Below are 23927 nucleotides of genomic sequence, written 5' to 3' on the forward strand. Positions count from 1 at the left end.
ATTAAATCTAATCTAATCTTGACAAACTATATATTGTTGGAAAGGTCTAAGACTCCCGAATATATATTTTACCAATGTTTTTTGTTTAAAATTATGTAGGAAAAGTAATAGATTAATTTATAAGAGTGCACCCTCAAAAATCTAAATTTTAACAGGAGTTTTGACCTTTGTTTAAAAAAAAGACTACTTCGTTGCCTTTTTCTCTATCACATTTTAGAAATCATCAGAAATTATGATTTTGATAAATCGATACAATCTCAAAATTCATCCTTTAAAACCTGTTTTAAAATCAGACATTGCATTATCATGTACACGGTATATCAATATCATGTTACAAAATGTTTTCATTCATGAATTATAAACATTTAAGTTTGGATCGTGCACTATAAAGTCTATGTTTAAAAATGTGAGTGACAGTTAAGGGGTTTTAATTATTAGGGTGTATTGTACTGTATTTTTATGGACTTTTTTTTACAGTGTGGGGAGTGCAGAGGGCTTGAATATTGGCACGGGATTGTGGGGATTGCACATACTTCCTGCAAGTTTAAATTTTATAATGCAACAAATGTATTTGCTTTGTCTCAGATCAAATTATGAAATGCATCCACGGAAGCAAAAAAATAAATCACCAGTTCAAACAGTCTGTCTTTATTTTAGAATTTAATTCCACAAACAGTGCTGCACCGACCTTCTCTGACTCTCATTGAGTCCTGTAGCATCTGTGTGCTCTCTGTGGCCTGCAACACCCTAATCTTATTTACACAAGGCTGTGTGACGCTCTAATATTCAGAGTCCACCAGTGCGACTGACCCGAGCATATTTGTGTTTGGGATGAAGGAGCTTCAAAGGTTTCTACGTGTTTTTACAGCATTGAGGAATGTATCACAGACTTAGACTATCTCACAAATCTTTTCATAATCATACAAAGTAGACACAATGAAAATAACAGATTCATCGTGCAGTGTAGAAAGCTTTGTTGATTATAATGGAACTTTGATTTAATGATTATTAAGGGAGTTTGTAAATTTGATATTGATTTAATAGGCTACTACAGTTCAATAAACAAGAAGTTAATATTAAGTGACTTACATTGTCTGACTGCAACACTTTTGCCTGATTTTGCTCAATTTCGTTGACGAAAATAGATTTTATACAAAGTCACAGCTCAGCCGCTGCGTAACTCCATTCAAACAGTGGTGTCTGGTTTATGAATGAACGTGCATTTTTAAATGAATCTAACATTACTGAATCAATAATTCAATTACCCTTGCTTTATTCCTGAATGAATAAGCCATTCGAACAAATCAATTGAACAAATGATTCAGTGTTAAAATCTGTGACTTGCTGCTACCAACTGAAAGTTTTAGTTTCATTTTTAATGTATCTTTTCAACTATTTAAATAATTTAATATTTCTATATTCAAAATTTTATATTTAACACATTAATCTAAACATGAATTTATAAATTTAATTGCACTCATGCCACCTCTGAGGCTCATTAAACTTCTGAAAATCAGAGGTGGGTAGTAACAAGTTACATTTACTTCGTTACATTTACTTGAGTAATTTTTTGGGGTAACTAATAATTTTCGGAGTATATTTAAAGATGGGTACTTTATACTCTTACTTGAGTAAATTTTTGGGGAAAAATCTGTACTTTTACTTCATTACTGTGGGCGACGCTCCTCTCGTTACTTTATCTTAATGCAATAAATGTTATAAATGCTTCAGTTTGATCCAAACGCGCCGTCTACTTTTCTCTGGACAATGAGCGATGCCCATTCGCGAATGATTCATTCTTTTGAGTCAATTCTGTTCAAAGGCTTGATCAAACCAATTGGCTAACGAGTGAAATGGTTCATGAATCAGTTTGAATGAGTCGTTCAGTTCCCTGCCGCACGCGCTGAGCATCTGAAGTGGTTCACTCAGAGTTGTAACGTTTAACCCTTATGAAAATTAACCATGGTTTTACTACAAATAAAACCAAAAAACCATGGTTACTATAGTTAAACCATGGTAACCACAAATTAACCATGGTTTTGCTAAATTAACCATAGTTTAACCATGGTATTTGTAGTAAATCTGTGGTTATACAAATGGTAGTCAACACGCCAAAAAACCATGGGTTACTACAGTTTTACTATAATAAAACCATGGTTATTTTTTGTAAGGGAAGAACATCAGCAGCATTGAAAACGGGGCTATGGAACTGCACTGAATTGAAAGCAAATCTGCAAAGGCTATTTGCTTGTGATGGAGATCCTTATTAGATGAACACCGCGTGTGCTGTCTACTGTTTAACAGGTAATAACTTGGGCTACATTCGATTACAGTACACGATACCACTGTGACATTAGTTTGTTGTACGTGTGTGGCTTATAAGAGGGGAGTCAAGTTGAATGCAGCTTCCAAAAGACAAAAAATAGGCGATTAAGATTTTATTAATTTTAATACAATCACACCTGTGCGAGTAGGCTACGTTCAGCAAGTCATAACATCAGCTGCTAAATTCAGATCTGTGATCGCTTGCTGGCGCTGGGCCAGAGATAGATGTCTTTTTACAGCGCTGCACATTATAACCAATCACATATGATTCTTTTGAGCTTATTAAAGCATTGGCCAATCAGAGGCGTTCAGATGAGTCATCGCTGAAATACCGGTGCTTCCTTCACTCGCTCACTGACTGAATACCTCTTTCTGGCGAATTCTCTCGTCAGAAACAACAAAGTGCAGATGTGTGTACGAATCTTTAATTAAGATATTGATTTCACAGTGTTAACAGTTTCAGTGATTTTAATGGGAGTTTCTGAGAGTGATTGAAATCTAGACTGTCAGTGAAAATGATCTTTAATAATGTAAATGTTATTTGCTCTCTTTCTGAACAATGAAAGATTAGTAGCAATATTTACATCACATTAACTTTCAATGTTAAATTCACATTTAATATAAAGTCAGTCGTATTAAAAATATGTTATGGCATGACACCTATATCTGTTACTTAAGTAAACAGACTGGGTTTTATAATAAATTACATAAATTGGAGTAAAGGCTGATGAAATATATACATTTATACACACACACACATACATTACATACATTTTATCTATATATCTAAATAAAAATAGGCTCAGTATATATGACCCAAAGTAACTAGTAACTAACTACTTGAGTAGATTTTTTTATCCGATACTCTTTTACTCTTACTCAAGTAACTATTCAAGACTAGTACTTTTACTTTTACTTGAGTACATATTTCTAGAAGTACTTTTACTTGAGTACAGTTTTTGGGTACTCTACCCACCTCTGCTGAAAATACACCTACATGCCACGTTTGTGTTCTCCTGTTCCACCTCTGTATAAATTTATTTTGTTAATACTGATTTCATTTGACAAGTAACTTATTTTTCTTGTTCTTATTCTGTCTTTTGAATTAGAAATTTTAAAAATCTTATAAATATAGATTTTTCAAATTTGACGAAATATGAAATGTTCAATAAAGTTAGAAAAATGCCATTACAAAGGTAAAAATTTAATTCCCCTATATAACACTTTAAAGAGTTTAATATCACCTCATAATGGGAAGGCTACTTGTTGATCAGATTTTTTGATTAAACATTAGGAACAAAATAATTATATAAGTTATATTTTAGAAAGCCAAGACAATTCTTCTTTATTCAATTCAATTTAAGTTTATTTGTATAGCGCTTTTTACAATACAAATCGTTACAAAGCAACTTTACAGAAAATTATGTTTCTACAATATTTAGTAATAGCTTATAAGTGGTGACTGTCAGTTTGTGCACGTATGACAGGATTTGTAGAAAAATTAATACAAGACGTAGTCAGCTAGATGATGAACATTATTAGTATTATTAATAATTAATAATTATTATATGATGCAGTCACATTTGTAGCTATATTAGTTGGTTCTGTTGTTGATTCAGGGTTAGCATCATCTGAGGTCCTCTGATGGTCAGTGTAGAAGAGTTCAGGGGTTGAAAGGAAGAGGACGAGGGGTCGGCTTTACTGCTGACAGTTTTATTTACAATATCAAACAAAGACAGTGCCTCTCGCACCATAAACAGAAAAACTCTGGCGATTTGGTTCTGGCGTTCACGCTCGTCAGCAGTGGGTCTCTCTCTCTCTACACCTGCTTCTCCTGGCGTTAAATACTCTCTCCACGCCAATTACTGAAACAAGAGACAGGTGTTGATTATTTTTGTTCAGCCTGCTCACTCACCGTTCGTCTCCCAATTCTCAGACTTCGCTAAACCACGCCTCCGCCTCCACAGTCAGCATCATCTCTTCTCAGGTGTTCTGGATCCAGACTGGAGCTTGTGTAAATCCTAGTTACATCCCGTGGCAAAACATGGAAACAAATAGAGACATCATTAGCATAGCTGCTGTTCCAACAAAGTAAATTTAATTAGTTTAACCCAAGCTAAAGAATAAGAATGCACATTTGATCAGATACAACTACACTCACAATTTAAGATACATTATTCAAATGCTTGGCGAAAGAGATGCGTTTTTAATCTAGATTTAAACAGAGAGAGTGTGTCTGAACCTCGAACATTATCAGGAAGGCTATTCCAAAGTTTGGGAGCCAAATGTGAAAAAGCTCTACCTCCTTTACTGGACTTTGCTATCCTAGGAACTACCAAAAGTCCAGCGTTTTGTGACCTTAGGGAGCGTGATGGATTGTAGCATGGTAGAAGGCTAGTTAGGTACCCTGGAGCTAAACCATTTAGGGCCTTATAGGTAAGTAATGATAATTTGTAACTGATACGGAACTTAATAGGTAGCCAGTGCAGAGACTGTAAAATTGGGGTAATATGCTCATATTTTCTTGACCTGGTAAGGACTCTAGCTTCTGCGTTTTGGACTACCTGTAGCTTGTTTATTGAAGAAGCAGGACAACAACCTAGAAGTGCATTACAATAGTCCAGTCTAGAGGTCATGAATGCATGAACTAGCTTTTCTGCATCAGAAACAGACAACATGTTTAATAGCTTGGCAATGTTTCTAAGATGGAAGAATGCAGTTTTTGTAACATGGGAAATATGATTTTCAAAAGACAAGTTGCTGTCTAATATAACACCCAGATTTTTGACTGTAGAAGAAGTAACAGAACATCCGTCTAGTTGCAGATTGTAATCTACAAGATTCTGTGTAGTGTTTTTTGGTCCAATAATTAATATCTCTGTCTTATCCGAATTTAATTGGAGAAAATTATTGGTCATCCAATCTTTTACATTTTTAACACACTCTGTTAGCTTAGATAATTTAGAGGTTTCCTCTGGTCTCGTAGAGATATATAGCTGAGTATCATCAGCATAACAGTGGAAGCTAATTGTGTTTTTTATAATAATATTAAAAGGGCAACATGTATATTGAAAATAAAAGGGGACCTAGGACAGATCCTTGTGGTACTCCATATTTTACTGATGATAAATGAGATGACTCCCCATTTAAGTAAACAAAATGGTAGCGATCGTACAGGTAGGATCTAAACCATCTTAGAGCCTGCCCTTGAATACCTGTATAGTTTTGTAATCGATCTATGAGTATGTCATGATCTATGGTGTCGAACGCAGCACTAAGATCAAGTAAAACTAGAAATGAGATTCAGCCTTGATCTGAAGCAGGTCATTTGTAATTTTAACAAGTGCAGTTTCTGTGCTATGGTGGGGCCTGAAACCTGACTGAAATTCTTCATACAGATCATTTTTGTGCGGGAAGGTGCTCAATTGAGCAGACACTTTTTCAAAAATTTTAGACATAAATGGAAGATTTGAAATAGGCCTATAATTTGCCAGTTCACTAGGATTTAGTTTTGGTTTCTTACTAAGAGGCTTAATAACCGCCAGCTTGAATGGTTTTGGGATGTGACCTAAAGATAACGACGAGTTAATAATATTGAGAAGTGGTTCTTCGGCTACAGGTAACAACTCTTTCAGTAATTTAGTGGGTACAGGATCTAATAAACATGTTGTTGGTTTAGATACAGTGATAAGTTTATTTAGCTCTTCCTGTCCTATATTTGTAAAGCACTGCAGTTTATCTTTGTGTGCGATGGATGAAACTGAAGTGTTAAATGCTGTAGAATCTACATTCACTTTTGTATTTCTAATGTTATCTATTTTATCAGTGAAGAAATTCATAAAGTCATTACTATTTAACGTTGGTGGGATATTTGAATCAGGTGGCGTCTGGTACTTTGTTAATTTAGCCACTGTGCTAAATAAAAACCTTGGATTGTTTTGGTTATTTTCTATGAGTTTGTGGATATGCTCTGCTCTAGCAGTTTTTAGAGCCTGTCTATAGCTGGACATACTGTTTTTCCATGCAATTCTAAAAACTTCCAAGTTAGTTTTTCTCCATTTGCGTTCAAGACTACGAGTTACTTTCTTGAGAGAGTGAGTGTAATGTATTGACTGACTATTGTAGTAGTGAGGTTCCTTTAAGAGGCTAAGAGCCTGGGGAGGGCGGGGCTGTTCTGGGGAATGTGTGTTTTTTGGCCAGTGTGTTTAGTCGGAGTTGGCCGAGCTAGATGTATGTCGATGTTGCCTTGTTCAGTAAAAGTTCACAAGACTACGAACGTCTCCTCATATTATTCAAGTTTATTATTCACTGGCGACGAGCGGATTCGAACCGACTGTGTGCAGATAAGTCCAGACGGTGCGACTGTTAATTGAGTGAAATAATCTGCCATCTGCAGTGAACATGACTACACTCGGTCGTATCGAAGAGTTTGATGAATGTTCAAGTAACTCTTTTGAAGAATACACAGAGAGACTGGAATGTTTTTTTCATGCAAATGATATTGAGGATGATGCAAAAAAAAAACGCTCCGTACTGCTCAGTGTGTGTGGCGCAAAAACGTATTCCACTTTACGTTCAGTGCTTGCCCCAACGCAACCCTCTACTGTGTCCTATGCAAACATTGTCGCTGCCCTGAAACGCCATTATAGCCCAGCGCCATCAGAGATTGTTCAACGTTTTCATTTTCACAATTGTAACCAGAAACCTAATCAAAGCATTCCAAACTACATTGCTGAGCTTCGACGTTTGTCTGTGCACTGTGCTTTTGGGGAGCAGTTAGAAGCAATGCTGCGTGATAGAATCGTGTGCGGGGTTATGGATGAAGCACTACAGCGACGCCTGCTGGCTGAAACGACACTAACATTTACAGAGGCAGAAGAAAAGGCACTAGCTGCTGAAACAGCATTGTTAAACGCTCGACTACTTCGTCAGCATCAAATCGAATCACGGCTGGAGGACGATGTTCATTATGCGGCTCATGCGCAGGCATCAGTAAATAAAACAGCAGTTTCAAATGAAAATCCTAAACGGGACAAGCCATGCTTCAGATGTGGTGGTCAGCATACCCCACAAGCATGTAGGTTTTCCACGGCTGTATGCCATTACTGTAAAAAAAGAGGACACATTGCTCATGTGTGTTTAACAAAGACTAAACATGGTGCTGACAAGGATGCAGCCAGCTCAGAAGAACGTTACACAAACATTATAACTCACATAGAAAATGATGATTACTCTGTTTACAGCACCACAACTACTAAAGCAGAAAGAGGGGGCAGAAGCCATATCTGGCCACTGTTATACTGAACAAACAAGCACACACAATGGAAGTGGATTCAGGAGCTGCCTGTTCTTTGATTAGTGAGCATACCTATCACTCATTGTGGCCCTCCCAACCCCCTGAAATACAGGCAAACAAATGGGCAATGCTGACGCCCAGAGTTGTTTACCTTTGCCGGCATCTGATGCTGTTACACCACCACCATTGGAAGTGTTGCTACTTGAAATGGTGCCAGAAGCACCCATGCATGCTGAGCGAATCGCTAACCTTACACTCAAGGACTCTGTCTTAGCACGAGTAATGCGCTGGGTGCTACATGGGTGGCCGGCTGATGTGATGGATAGCCGTTTCAAGCCATTCCTTTTGCGCCGCCATGAACTCTCTGCACATGAGAACTGTTTGCTATGGGGAAGCCGTGTGGTTGTTCCTTGCTTGGCGAGGAGAGAAATACTGGCTATGTTGCATGATGCGCACCCGGGCATTGTACGCATGAAGGGACTCGCAAGGAGTTATGTGTGGTGGCCGGGCATGGACCGAGACATTGAGGAGACTGTTAAAGCATGTGGAACCTGTCAGATGTCACGTCATGCACCTCCTAAGGCAAAGGTGCACCCATGGGAGTAAACGACAAAAAGATGGTCCCGGCTGCATGTTGACTTTGCAGGCCCTTTTCAAGGCAAAATATTCCTCATAGTGGTCGATGCACATAGCAAGTGGCTGGAAGTCTCTCTAATGAGTTCCATGTCTTCATCAGCTGTCATCAACACACTGAGACTACTTTTTGCAACACATGGTTTGCCCCGACGTCATAGTGTCAGATAATGGTGCTTCGTTCACCTCTGCAGAATTCCAAGCGTTTGCCGAGCGCAACGGCATTCGCCATGTGACTACAGCACCTTATCACCCCAGCTCAAATGGTCAAGCTGAACGCATGGTGCAGACAACCAAGGAGGCCCTGTCTCGCATCACCAAGGGCGAGTGGCAGACCAGGCTCGCTCGCTTCCTGTTGTCACAGCATGTCACACCCAATTCATCAACTGGGAAAAGTCCTGCCCAGTTGCTCATGAATCGGCAACTCGCCACTGCCCTGGATCGTCTGCATCCTGATCATAATGGTGATATGCTTCGCAGACAGGAGCTGAATGCTGAAAAATGCCCTGGCACCGTCAGAGAGTTTAGACCTAAGGACTTGGTGTACATGAGAAGCTACACCAGAGATTCTAAGTGGATCCCGGGAGTCATTGTAGACATCACAGGTCCCCTGTCATACAAGGTCAGAGCGGGTGATGGACAAATGCACAGACCATCCACCTGAGTCCCCAGAGACTGAAATGCTTGAGTTACAGCCACCTGCATTAGATGTGGGAAACCCTGATGTTGACCTTACCGAAGCTGGAGTTGAGTGCATGTCTGATTGCCCTCATCTGATTGCCCTCATCGTCTAATTCATGTGTATTTTGGGGTACAAATAGCAGTTGAAGGCATAAAAATGAAAGCAACTCAATAATAATGAATTAAGTGACATATATTAGTTTAAACAATTCTTAATGTAAGTTTGAAGCAGATAATGGTGTATTTTGTATTAAGAAAAAAAACTGAACTGAAACTGGATGCATTCATATAGTTTTAATACAGTTCTTAATGTCAGTTTGGTGGGGAGCATGACAAATTTTGTAAAGTTGTTTTGAAAACCACCATACATTACCATATGTAGACATAAATACATTAAGATGATTAGCCCTGATGTTTCAAAATCAGAGAGAATCTTTAAATCCCCCCAGTTAAAAAAACTAAATTCAGGCCCATGCGCTCTGGAGGAATAAAAATAGACCTAAGCGAACAACAACCATTTAAAATGCCATAAAATGCATTATAAAAAAACAATGAGTCAATGATGATTGGTTAATTAATAATAATTGAATTACACTGTTAAAACACATAATGTAATACAAAATAAATAATTTATGTACATTACATAGGCTATTATTACAAATGCATGAAAAGGGTGTCAAAAGCCTGATAATTGCTGTGGTAAAATTTACAGGATGATCATATCGTTGTTTAATATTGACCATACATTTAATTAAAATGTTCACTTAATCTTTCAACATTGGCCCCCTTTTTGCGATAGAAATTCTAGCCTCTATAATTTCTTCAACAAAAACATGTGGACACCACAACCCTTACAAAGACTAATCCTTGGTTTTATTGAAGTACATTTTTATTTTGTGTCATTTCTGAATGAGACTATAAAAACAATCAGACAACTTTATTAGTAAAATCATAGGCAACTGTCTAGCTACAATTGAAATTTGTAAATAATACAAATTTAATTACAATTTGGTTATTTAGTTTTATATTTTCTAAAAATTCTATTTTGACCCTATAGTAGGTCTTTTTTTTATTTATTTTTTTATTTATATATATATATATATATAATTTGGGGAGGGGGCACAACAATACAATTCTGCTTAGGACACCCATTTGGCCAGCAGTGGCCTTGCTCAAGTGTGGCTTTCAAGTACTTCATACACCACTTATAGTAATCAAGACAGTTGCAAGTAGTAGTGGAAGTACAGTTACATGTAAGAACAACATGTAAGTGACAACTACAGGTATATATACAAGCAAAACATAAGTGCTTGTATCATAAAAGTTTCAAAACTCTTGACTCTTCTGTCACATCCTTGTCTTTATTGTTCATATTGCCTGCACATAATTTCACTGGCTTCTGCAGCAGATCACACTATAAATAAACGCATAATTGCTTAATGTCCTCTGTGTTTATTTCTGTATGACAGCATGCTGTGCAAATATTTATAAGTGCACAGTTTTCCCACAGAATTAGTTTTGAGAAGCAGTTGGGTGGATTTTGTTGTGATAACCTGGCGACCCTATTCATATTGTTCTTTTGCACATGCGGGTCAGTTCTGTTCACACTGAAAAATCTGATATTGGCTAAATTTAAAACAACAGTGTGAACAGTTATACAAAAAAATGGATCTTAGCAAAAATTGGAATTGAGCACTGAGGCTTAAAGTGTGAACTTAGCCTCATAAAGCACCTTCATGTGTTTCTTTCCTCAGCTGACATTCGCTTCTCGCGACCTCTGGATTAATATCTCACAGCTCGTTGGATTTTTCAGACATTAACATTTGTCTTCAGGAGGACATAGTGCTCAGATCAGCCTCAGCCCTGAATTGTTCTCTCTCGCTGAGAAAAGCGGGGCTCAAAATCCTTACATACATAGACGATTGACTGATTATAGCCGACTCGAGACAGAAATTGATGCAAAACACCGCTCGTGTGCAGCTTCTGAGTGAATGTGGGGAAAAGTAATTTCACTTTTGCCAAGAAGGTTATTTTTTTGGGTTAGGAACTACACTGAACAAAATTATAAATGCAACACTTTTGTTTTTTCATTTATCATGAACTGAACTCAAAGATCTAAGTCTTTTTCTATGTGCAAAAAAGGCCTGTTTCTCTCAAATATTGTTCACAAATCTGTCTAAATCTGTGTTAGTGAGCACTTCTCCTTTGCCGAGATAATCCATCCACCTCACAGTTGTAATTGTAATAGGCTTAGGCTGGCAAAGTAAAAGGACACTCTAAAATGTGCAGTTTTATCACACAGCACAATGCCACAGATGTCACACGTTTTGTAGAAGCGTGCAAGTGCATGCTGACTGCAGGAATGTCCACCAGAGCTGTTGCCGTGAATTGAATGTTAATTTCTCTACCATAAGCCATCACCAATGGCATTTCAAAGATTTAGCAGTACATCCAACCGGCCTCACAACCGCAGACCATGTGTAACCACACCAGCCCAGGACCTACACATCCAGCATCTTCCACTCCAAGATTGTCTGAGACCAGCCAGCCGGACAGCTGCTGCAACAATCGGTTTGCATAACCAAAGAATTTCTGCAGAAACTATCAGAAACCGTCTCAGAGAAGCTCATCTGCATACTCATCGTCCTCATCCTCGGTCTCGACTTGACTGCAGTCTGTCATTGTAACCGACTTGAATGGGCAAATGCTCACATTCGATGGCGTCTGGCACTTTTGTTTTCTTAATGGATGAATCCCTGTTTTCACTGTACAGGGCAGATGGCAGACAGCGTTTATGGTGTCCTGTGGGTGAGCATTGTGGATCGAGTGACCCATGGTGGCAGTGGGGTTATGGTATGGGCAGGCATATGTTATGGACAATGATCACGGGTGCATTTTATTGATAGCATTTTTAATGCACAGAGATACCGTGATGAGATCCTGATGCCCATTGTTTTAGCACACTCTAATGGCTAAAATTGCCCACAATCCATTGCGCTTTGGTGAAGGATTCGGTCCAGAACTACAAGCATGAATAAATATGTTTTAGAAAAACTACAAATGTGGAGGATGCACATTATCGACAGTTAGGTAGAGAGGTTTACAAGTTTACAGATATTTGAGTTACTAATGGTCAACATTTAACCTGGTAAAAAATATTTATTTATTGTTATTTGTTATTACAAGAATGTGAATATAGTTGTGAGAAGTGGTGAATTGTTTAATGAATTCTGTGTTAGTAATCGAGAAAAACTAAGACAGCATTTAGGAAAATATAAACAATCGGAAAATCTTTGGCATAAGTAATGTACACTGATTATATAAAGCTATACTGTCAGTACATCATAACTAAATGAAATAGTTAAATGCATTTTTTTTCTGTTTAAAAGTGTGGAAATTGATGATTTTTTTTTTTAAATAAGTTTTAAATATTTCTTATCCTAATATTAAATATTCTTTATCCTGTGGCTCTCGCAAGTGGACAACATTAATATCACAGCTTTAAGCCATAGGTTAAGTTATCACATAGGGTTTGATAATAAAATAAACTGCATAAATAATTTAGTTTTTTTTATTTGAGCACTCATTATAATTCACTTTTCAAGCAATATCACCTAAAAATCAATTGAAAATCACGTAAGCTTATTCAGCGACTAACATGAAGCATCCAAATATATTCACAGTTACTGTTTAAATAATACAATATGATATAGGCTAATGTTAATCACACATGTGAACTTACTGGGTATATGTAATACAACACATCTCTAAAAAAAATCATTTACTATACAGTAGACCTCATTTTTGAAAAGTAGATAATTGTATGATCAGCAGATGTCTGTTATTTCAGAGTTCAGGTTTTGTTTTTTGTATATTAATGCCATACAGCTGCTTATTACAAGAGCATATTCTTATAGGCTACTCTACATGTTCATATCAATAGCCTATATATTGATAAATAATTAATAAATGTTACATGAAGGCCTATTTGAAAATGTTTTGAAACTGGTCTACCAGGTTTGACACATTTTCAAATGTTATGTCTATTAAAATAAGGTTGTAACTCATATAGTAGCCTATTGTTCATGTGTTGTTCATGTTCATGTACTGAAGCCTTATGATCACAGTCGTAGGGAGACAGTGGCAAAGTGAGTCAGCCCTGGTCCCATATGAAAAAATTAGTACAGCCCCCCCAGACGTTATTATAGGCTCTGACTCGGTTAACTTAACTTAGGCCCTATTTGTTAAGTTTACTTAACCTAGGCCCTATTGTTGATTTTTCTTAAATGATGTTACATGAATGCTTACTATTCACAAGTTGGTTTATTTACAGTATTGGCTAATGCTTTGGAATGATGTTTAAAGTTTTCAAGTCCATTCATTATTTATAGCAGTTGTAGCTTTGTGCTTTGTTAATACAAAGTTTCAGCCTTCTGTGAATTTTATGATAAAATACAAACAATAAATGTCTTTTTACGCTCTTTAATTTGTAGTGAGATAATTCACTTCAGTTCTAGCTGCATATGAATCAATTATATTTTCCTCTTTAATATTTGCAGCACGAAAAATAAACATGAATATTTGAATGCATGTTGAAAAAATTCAGAACAATTTAATACAAATGAATGTCTCATGATTCAATCAATCAGAGTAAAAAAAAAAAAAAAAAAGTCAAAAGAATGATGGATGCCACAGACTTTTTTTTTTTTTGGAGTAGGCCTATAGGTGAAATTTTCACATTATCTTCAATCAGTATAACATGATTTTATTATCGTAATTTTGACTTTATTCTTAAAATATTAATAATATAGATGTTAATGTGCCGTATAGGCTACTGAATGCAAAAACAACTCTGGTACAGCAGCCCAAAAGCAAACAAAAATAGTGAGGGGATATTTGAATAATTTGTTAATAAACTAATGTTTTCTGAGTCAATGTTGCAAAAATGAATTTGACGAACCTGACTCGCCATCTCCTCATTGGAAGTGCCTTTAAAGAGAAATGCATCTTAACGGATTACATAAAGAGTTTTTGTTTTTGATTTGAATTAATTAGTTTTAAAATAGTCATTGTAGGATGCAACATGGCGGCGCGTGTGCACGCAGCGGCTCGGAGCTCTCGGCTTTTTTTATTTTTTTGTATGGTTTTGTATGTGTTTTCGTTGCTTATTCAAGGACTTGCAAAAAAAAATACAATATGGGCGGGCTGAAATGTTGGAGTTGGGGAAAAAATCGGGACTTTATGCACCCCCAAAGCTGGATTCTATACCACCGGAGCTGCAGCGGCTCATCGGGGCTTTCACTACCCCCCCTCTGTGGCTCAGGAGACGCAGAAGACACCGTAAACAAAAGCGGGGTAAGCGGAGCGGTCTGCGTGCTAGGCTATATGCTAATCCACACAGACCGGCGTTGCCCAGCCTTCTCCTCGCGAATGCCAGGTCTCTCACCAACAAGTTGGACGAGATCCGCTTGAGGTTCGCTTCGGGGAGGATGGACAGCTGTGTGGCGATCGTCACCGAGACCTGGCTGGATAACAACATACCCGATGCTGCGGTAGAGCTAGCGGGGCGTTCTCTGTTCCGAGCCGACAGGACCGCAGCTTCGGGCAAAAACAAAGGCGGAGGTTTGGTGCTTTACATTAATAACTTGTGGTGTACTGCTACTAGTCTTATTGGAACATTCTGCTCCCCTGATCTGGAATATATGGCAGTGAAGTGCAGACCGTTCAAACTGGTCAGAGAACTTGGCTCTGTTATAATCATAGCAGTTTATTTACCACCGAGGGCTAATGCTAAATTAGCACTGGAGGAGCTGTACTGTCTGATTAGCACGCAGATGAACGCTAATCCAGAGGCAGCTGTGATTGTAGCTGGGGACTTTAACCATGTAGAACTGAAATCAGTGCTTCCCAAATTTTACAGATTCGTTGACTTTCCAACCAGAGAAAATAATACACTGGATCAGGTTTATTGTAACATTCCGGGAGCATACAAAGCTCATGCAGCTCCACACCTGGGCATGTCAGATCACATCACAGTGAAGCTGATCCCGGCTTATAAACCTCTGATCTGCAGGACTAAACCCACTACTAGAACTGTGCAGATCTGGACTGAGGAGGCCTCCTCAGCACTACAAGACTGTTTCGAGCATACAGACTGGGATGTGTTCAAACAGGGCGCTAATCTTGAGGAATATACTTCTGCTGTTCTGTCCTATGTTCATTACTGCACTGATGTTGTCCTGCCCACAAAGACCATTATGGTTTTTCCCAACCAGAAGCCATGGATGGACGGCACAGTGTGGCACCTGCTTAAAGCCCAGGCGCAGCTTACGGGTCAGGAGACAGGCTGGCTTACAGTAGGGCCCGGAAAGAACTGAAAAAGGGTATCCAATTAGCAAAACTCAGATATAAACAGCGCATTGAGGAGCATTTCAACAACAACAATCCACGTAATATGTGGAGAGGTATAAGGACCATTACGGACTATAAGCACAGTGACCGGCAGGTCAGCCATGACCCCACTCTGCCAGATACCCTGAACAGCTTCTTTGCACGCTTTGACTCAGTGAGCAGCAGAGAGACTGTACACCTCCCCCAACTAGAGGAGCAGCACCAGCCCCTAGTCCTGCAGCGGCACCAAGTGTGTTCTACCCTAAAGAACATCAATATCAACAAGGCTGCAGGACCCGATAAGGTGTCGGGTTGGGCTCTGAAATCATGTGCTGACCAGCTGGCAGGAGTTTTCCTGGACATTTTCAACCTGTCCCTGCAGCTTTCTATGGTCCCTGTTTGCCTCAAAACCTCTATCATTGTGCCTGTACCCAAAAAATCAGTCGCCACATGCCTCAATGATTATCATCCAGTTGCCCTAACCCCGGTAATTATGAAGTGTTTTGAGAGGATCCTCCTTAATTACATCAGAGATGCTATCCCTGTTGGACTTGACAGCCTTCAGTTCGCTTACAGGAAGAACCGCTCTACGGAGGATGCTGTCTCGCTAGCACTCCATATAGCCATGACACACCTGCAGCACCCCAACACTTATGTTAGGATGCTATTCGTGGACTTCAGCTCAGCTTTTAACACTGTTCTCCCGGATAAGCTGGTGCTGAAGCTCCACAACCTGGGACTATCAGTTTCACTGTGTTCCTGGATCAGGGACTTTCTCACAAATCGTCCACAGTTGGTGAGGATAGGGAACTATACATCTTCCACCCTGATCCTGAACACTGGAACACCGCAGGGCTGTGTGCTCAGCCCGGTCCTCTTCAGCCTCTTTACTCATGACTGTTCTGCTATTCATTCCACAAACACGCTCGTGAAGTTTGCAGACGACACCACCGTGGTGGGTCTCATATCTGACAATGATGAGACTCAATACAGAGAGGAGATCCAGCACCTGATACATTGGTGTTCAACAAATAATCTTATTTTGAACACCAACAAGACCAAGGAGGTCATAGTGGACTTCAGGAGGTCCAGGAAGACGAAGCATGCTCCTCTTTGCATACGGGGGGATGAAGTGGAGCGTGTGGATAGTATTAAGTTCCTGGGCGTCCATATTTCATCTGACCTGTCCTGGTCTGTCAACACATCACACCTGGTGAAGAAGGCGCAACAACGTCTTTTCTTCCTCAGGAAGTTAAAACGTACTGGACTCTCCTCTCAGCTGCTCAAGAACTTCTACAGTGCTACAATAGAAAGCATACTTTGCTTAAATGCAACGGTGTGGTATGGCAGCTGCACTGCAAAGGAAAGGAAGGACTTGGCACGGGTGGTGAGAACTGCTCAGAGGATTGTGGGCTGCCATCTCCAAGACCTGGACACGATATATGCTGTCCGAATCAGGAAGAAGGCCAGCCGCATCGTGGCCGACCCCATCCACCCGGGAAATGGACTGTTTGTACCGCTTCCTTCAGGAAGGCGGTACAGAAACATCAAGACCACCACAACCAGACTCAAAAACAGCTTTTTCCCCAGAGCTGTGAAAGCTATCACCCCCCTCCATTCCCTCGCAGTCAAACACACATGCAACCTCCCTATATAGCCACACACTTACTCGCTCACATGCACCCTACTCCTACTGATGCAAAATACTTACTTTAATACAAAAACTCTGATTGTTTTGCATTGCTGCACTATGTTTTTAATCTACTTGATTTTAATACTCTAGTATATATATTTACTCTGCTGCTATTGAATGTATTGTGGTGTCCGGTGTTTACTTGAGGTATTTATTTCTATTTTATATTTATATATTGCTTGTGTTTATATAATTGCTGTGTCATTTTTTGTATGATAACTGTTTTAAGCCGAGAGTCTCACACAAAATTTCATTATGTGTGAGCATAATGACAATAAAACATTCTGATTCTGATTGAAAGCATCCTATGGATATATTTATTGTGTCGGTGAAGCGTTCCTGCTCAAGACCTAAAGGACAGAAGACGCATCCTGTTTGTTTTCCTTTCTTTATAAAAACGCAATGTTTTGTTGATATTGTGAGTGCACACAAATACAAGTAGACCCTTTGCAGTTCCGAATGATGTATACTTTTACCTTTATGAGCAAAAACGATGGCATATTTTTAAATGCAAGTGATCGCACCAGCACCGCACAAATAATTGAATATGTGCCTAACAGTGCTCATTTAAAAGTTTGAAATGCTTGAAGTGTTTTATGTCTGTTTATTTTAGGCAAGTCATGTTGGTTTGAGAAGGCTAAATTGGTCAAACATAATGCTCAACTCACTGTCTGCCACTGCTGCTTGGTCCTTACTTTTTTTTTTTTACTTGAATTTACCAAACGTAAAATGTTTTAAACATATTTCTAAATTAACTTAATAAAGAAACAAAAATAAATAAGACCACTTTGACCTTAAAAAACAACTATGAACTATTTTAATAGCTGTGTAATTGGGAAAAGCGAAAGAAAAACGTCACGGTATCCAGTCGGACTCGGGCCAAGAATTCTCATAAGCTGTTGGACAATGTCCAGGCCCATGGAGTGCTCTATTCCTTGTTTCAATTAAAAGTTCCCCCCAGCTCGGCGGGCCCCCAAACTGCCGGGGCCCATATGCACCTGCATATCCTGCACACCCAGACACTACGCCACTGGAGAGACAGATGTGTACTTCAGGTACTGTTATCATGATCATTACCACCTTAAAGCCTTCCTTCCTTCCTAACGTACGTGTGTTTATCCATAAATATGTTATCCAGACGTTTATCCACACATACATTATATAGATGCTTATCCACAAGTATGTTTTCCAGTCACAATGTAAAAAAATAAAACCTTTCTTTGCTATGTCGCTGTCACGCAGTTTGAGCGCAGCTCCGACACATGACTGTAACATCTAATGTCTCATATCTTACACCTGACGTCTAAATACCAGTTGTGGACGGAGTACACAAATCAAGTACTTGAGTAAAAGTACAGATATGTATAATAAAATATTACTCCAGTAAAAGTACTCCTTTTTCAATTTTATTTGAGTGAAAGTACAAAAGTACTCTATTTTTATGTACTTAAGTAAAAAAGTACAGAAAGGCTCCTTAATTAAATGTTATATTTTATACACATATATTTTTTTATAATCCTACTGCTCAAAATACCTGGGATTTTTTCTAAAATAACCACTATATGGAGAATATATTTCTGTTGTTGATATGGACTACACTGACAAGAGTAATGTTCACTGTGAAGCTTACACTGCAATGTACCTGAGAGAAAACAGAGTTGACCATCTTATTTTCACCAGTAAAAAAAAAGTGTTTTAAAGTTTGTTTTGCAGAACATCATCACAGTTATATATGACATTAGAATAAGGCCTGAAGCTAGGAAGAACATTTTAAGGAAAATATAATTATATTTTCATAATGATTCTTTCCTTCTCCAAAACTTGTCTGTGGTGTAAAACTCCCCATGCAAAATGCCCCCAGAGGGCATCACTTCCCACTTTGATACATATTTCTGAACATCACATCCTTTTCCCCCCCAGATGTTATCTGTCTAGTTGGTTGAATACAAATATTTGGACTTTATTTTTAAAAATTACCTCAACTTAGCACCAGCAAGCTTATTAGCTAGACTGTAAGCATCGGCTAACAATATTAACTTATTTCCAGTATGGTTATGAATAAACATTCATATCTGTCTATTCGGCTAGTTAATCCAAACAATATAAAAATGTATAGGCTACTGTTGATAAACAACATAAAAAAGATGTCACATTGGGCATGTGTAGCATTTTAATATAACTGTTAACATTACAGGAGTGGGGAATTGAAACGTTCATGAGTTATTTTATTTAATCTGTGTTATTTTAATGATTTTTTTTCTGTTTTTTTTTTTTTTATACCTAAAACAGACACTGATCAATGTGTCTGCATCGTCTGCATTCAAGAATTTCAGTGGGCTTAAATAGATCACTCTTTACAGCAGATTTAGTTCCCAAACAACTGAAAGTTTTGGCTTAAATACAATAATTAATCCAAAATTCGACATTAATAACTTCCTTTTAACAGCATCAGACATGCTGTAAATTCAGTTCACTTGATACTCACACTAAATTTTCACATTTGAATCAGTGAGTTTTCGACTCTAGAACAGCTGCAATCAGATCATTCTAATTCGTAAATGATTTAAAAATAAACATGAATTTGATTTAAACAATTTAAAAGTTTCATTGAAAAGACTCAGTTCGTTCATGAATCAGAAACCGCTTCTGTATGTCAGAGCATGTGATTTATTATAAGGAGTAACGATATGTTTTATGAAATGTAGTGAAGTAAAAAGTACGATCTTATGCTTTGGAATTTAGTGAAGTAAAATGTACTCAAAATAAAACTACTCCAGTAAAGTACAGATACTTGACAAATTTAAGTACAATAACGAAGTAAGCTACTCCGTTACTGACCACCACTGCTGAATACTATGGGATTTTGGCCAGACGGATGGCAAGCGTATACACATTAGTTCTCCTCTCAGGTTGCTTGGCAAGCAGCAAAAAGTGCATAAATCACACCCCATACAAGACGTGTGTTTATCGATAGATTGTTATAATATCTGCGTCTGTGCAGTTCTTTGTGTTACAGCTCTTTCTCTCTCTCTTTGGTTGTCCCGCCCTAACTGAACGTGCCAAGCTTGAACAGTGTCTTTTAAAAAGGCAGAGATGCTGATATGGATGTGATCTGGATGTGTTGTTGTTGGTGATGTTGACAAAATTTTTTACTTTTTGGGGGGATGTCGTGGGCTAGTGATTAGCGCGTTTGACTCGTAACCCTAAGGTTGTGGGTTTGAGTCGGCAATACCACGACTGAGGTGCCCTTGAGCAAGGCATCGCACCCCCAACTGCTCTGGGTGTGTGTTCATTGTGTGTGTGTGTTCACTGCTGTGTGTGTGCACTTTGGATGGGTTAAATGCAGAGCATGAATTCCGAGTATGGGTCACCATACTTGGCTGTAAGTCACGTAACTTTCACTTTTTTAAAATCTCTGTATAGTGCCTTTTTGTAAATATTGCATTATTTATTTTCTTATTCTCCTCACCCACCCATTTTTTTTTCTTTTGGAAATATTTTGTGCAGACAGTTTTTTTTTTTCTTTTAATAAGGCTGAGTGTTTCGTCTAGCTATTGTAAGTACTGTAAATATCACTTCACTTCAGCACGCAAGCTGTAAGATTTGGGTGCCACTTTTTTTGTGAACTATTCTTTTTCTTCTGTTTTTGGTTAGTCAGGGAGCCCGTCCCTGTGTTTTTTTGTTTAGTCTTTTATTTTTTTTTAGGCTAGTGAGTTCCTTTGGGAAAAAGTCAGACTCCATTTGTATATTATTTTGTCCTTGGCCCAACCCTGAAGCCCATTTGCTTCGAAAGAATTAGAAAGAAAACAAGAAGGTTTGTTGATGTGCTAAAGAATGAGGTTTGTACTAGAAATGCAAACAGTAAAATTTAGTGTTTCTACAGTAAACAGTTTTGTGTGTGTGTGTGTGTGTGTGTGTGTGTGTGTGTGTGTGTGTGTGTGTGTGTGTGTGTGTGTGTTTGAAAGAGAGATCAGGAAGACTTGAATTTGGCTTATTCATTACTCAAATGTTATTCCCATCTATGCAATACAGTGGAATACTGCAATAAGTTCAATTCAGTTTAGTATACATCCTTACCCTATTAGTCAAACAAAATTTATTTATTTATTTTATTATTATACCCTCATGAAAATCTTAGAATCGCCCATGCTATATAGACACACACACACATTTAGTTATTTAGTTGCAATAATGTTGCAAAAAAAAGAAAAAAGACATACACTGAAAGTATTATATAAAGTTTTTCATAAATTAAAACGTTGCATTAATGTTTCAAATTTAAACATTTATTTGCATTAAATGCACGAAAATTTTAATACGAATAAATACCATAATCTAAAAATAAAATGAATTTTAATAGGAAGGGGGCTTTTATTTTGAAGCCTGATTGTTTCTGTTTCTCACTATTCACGTGTGACAACGTTCAGATGATTCAAGTTTGCGCTGAATCAACAACATCGATGGACTTTAGACTGCGCGTGAAATAACGCCGAATTACTCTTAACACTACTGTGTTTAAAACAACTAAAATGGGCATAATATTATACAGATGCCTGTATGCGTTTTCGAGTTATGTGTTGTGCAAATCCAAACAGTTTTCAGTCAAGTTAACTTGATTATAAAGAGCATGTTAATATAAAGAGCTGACATTCAGTGAACTCTAGTCGTGCCGTCATTTCATTTTCGCAAGCTGCTTAATCACCAATAATGTCACTTGTGGAGTCTGATGAAAACACTCCGCTTCTTAGAGGCGATATTTCAAGGTATGTTTTGATAATTACATCTGTAATAACGCAGTCTGGCAGGGCTGATCTTGTTTTCTGTTCTGAAATTATGTCTGAACTGTGAAAGTTTTTGGGTCGAGCACTTAATATTGTTGCCTGTGTGTTATTTCACAAGAGTTTTTCTGTCACTAATGCAGAACATGTGTGAACGTTCAGGCTTACTGAGAATGATATGAATGTTTCATCTTTCATGAGCTCCTGTCATAATACACACATAACATGCATGATGCATGGAATCATTGTAATTAAATACGCTTAAGTGTAAACAATCAAGAGCTATGATTGTAATTTGTATATCCATGAATGTTAATAAGTTGCTTTTTTCTTCTTTAAGAAATGAGAATGCAGACAGAAGCCGCTGGAGGTCCATCAGGGTCATGTATTTCACAATGTTCCTTAGCAGTGTTGGTAAGAAACATGTTCTCACTATCTCCTAGCCATATTACTGAATTGACTATCTTACTGATCAGACAGGGAACTAGGGCTGCACGATTATGACAGAAATCTTAAGCATGCAGAATAATGTAAGTCTTAGAATGATTACATTATTGCGACATCCATAATTGTCATCACGATTAGAAATTTGATTAATTGTGCAGCTCTACAGTAAACATTGCTGTGCAGATGTGTTGTGCTGTCCGGTTCATTTAACGTAAATGCATCCATTCATTGTAGAGCTAAAAAGCCTGCTGTAACCTGCAAGATGTTTGTCAAGTGTCAGGACAGGCTATTAATTGTACACTGTGTGCAGTGCAATTCAACATTCTATGCCTTTGAACCTCATAAAAAAATAGTAAAGGTATAGCAAGATGGAATCTGTACATCGGTTGCTTTTACAATTATATATTCCTAGTTAGCAGTTGATAAATCAATGTTAGTTGCATTGTTTGTATAGTACAGAGTAAATGCGTGTAATATGTATTAGTGATTGCAATGTTTTTTCTTAGGTTTTACGATTGTCATCACCTCCATATGGCCATATCTGAAGAATGTAAGTGCATTTGCATTTACACTCTATATTACATTGTACTCAGGCTATACATTTTTTGCTATACAGTTGATGCTTTGCTTGGGAATCAAACCCATTACCTTGTGTTTCTATAAGTATGTTATATTGTTTTAGTGTTATACTGATTAACAGGAGCAAAGTGTATTCTATGCATTTGAGATTTGAGTGAAGTGAACGTTCATAAGTATGGCAATTCTATAAATTCTGTGCAAAGTGATATCCGAAGTTAAACTTGACTTAGAAACTGGAAGTGAAACAAGGAAGTAGATATATGTGCATTTCCTTTCTAAGAAAGCGCGCCCTGGGTTCTTAAACGCATCAACTGAAACCTGTTGAATTTTTTAATTTAGTGATTTTCCCCTGAGAACCTTAAATGTTGTCTAAAATACAAAAGTTGATATTCTGATCATATTTTATTTTCAAGCTCATTTTAACAATTTCAAACCACATCAGTCTTAATAACTACAATTAAATTTGTCTATAATCATTTATAAATTATATATAATTGTTTATGAAGGGTTGAAGTGAAAAACGCCATCTATTCAGGTGTGGATAATTATTAAGCAGGTTTTCTTTTATAGATAAATGAGTCATAAAAGAGATTTAACTCAAGACTGAAAAGTCAAAGATTATTTAATGGCTCTGTGTAGAATGCAATGCTAGAAACTGCAAAGTTAAGGCATGACCATTGGAGAGTGAAATGCTCATTGGGTCAGAAAAAAACTGCTGGAGAAGAAAAGACACATTAACTGCAAAATAATTCAAATTTAAGGTGAATAATTAGGTGTGAAACCATCAGGAACCCTTTAGTCTCCAGATCCACCATTTTCCAGAATGGGAGTCTCCAGAAGCACAAGTTGTCAGGTACTCAGGGACTTAGGTTTCTAGTTTCAATACTGATTTCTAGTATTGCATTAGTATTGCATCCTTATTGTGGCCATTTAATAATTTTAGATTTTTCAGTCTGAGTTAAATTTCTTTTTTGGCTCATTTTATCTTTAAAAGAAAACAAATAATTATGTATAATAAATATAATTAATAATTATGTATACCCAAATAAAAGGTGTCTTTCACTTCCAACCTTTATAGACAATTATATATCATTTATAAATGATT

The 23927-nt window shown here is 37.6% G+C and overlaps 1 protein-coding gene across 3 annotated transcripts in view; it reads left to right on the forward strand.

Moving 5' to 3' along the window:
- LOC132121471 (major facilitator superfamily domain-containing protein 8) overlaps positions 1 to 23927 on the forward strand; it is a 50058-nt gene that overhangs the window by 18971 nt on the left and 7160 nt on the right. For 2 of the 3 annotated variants that reach the window (XM_059530879.1, XM_059530878.1), the window contains exons 3-4: positions 22137 to 22210; positions 22750 to 22793. In XM_059530879.1, the coding sequence (XP_059386862.1) occupies positions 22137 to 22210; positions 22750 to 22793 (118 nt within the window). Of the gene's footprint in view, positions 1 to 21431; positions 21782 to 22136; positions 22211 to 22749; positions 22794 to 23927 lie in introns of those variants that run through there. The other variant, XM_059530877.1, reaches the window with a different exon arrangement.

Source organism: Carassius carassius, chromosome 39 (assembly GCF_963082965.1).
Source record: "Carassius carassius chromosome 39, fCarCar2.1, whole genome shotgun sequence".
NCBI classification, from domain to species: domain Eukaryota; kingdom Metazoa; phylum Chordata; class Actinopteri; order Cypriniformes; family Cyprinidae; genus Carassius; species Carassius carassius.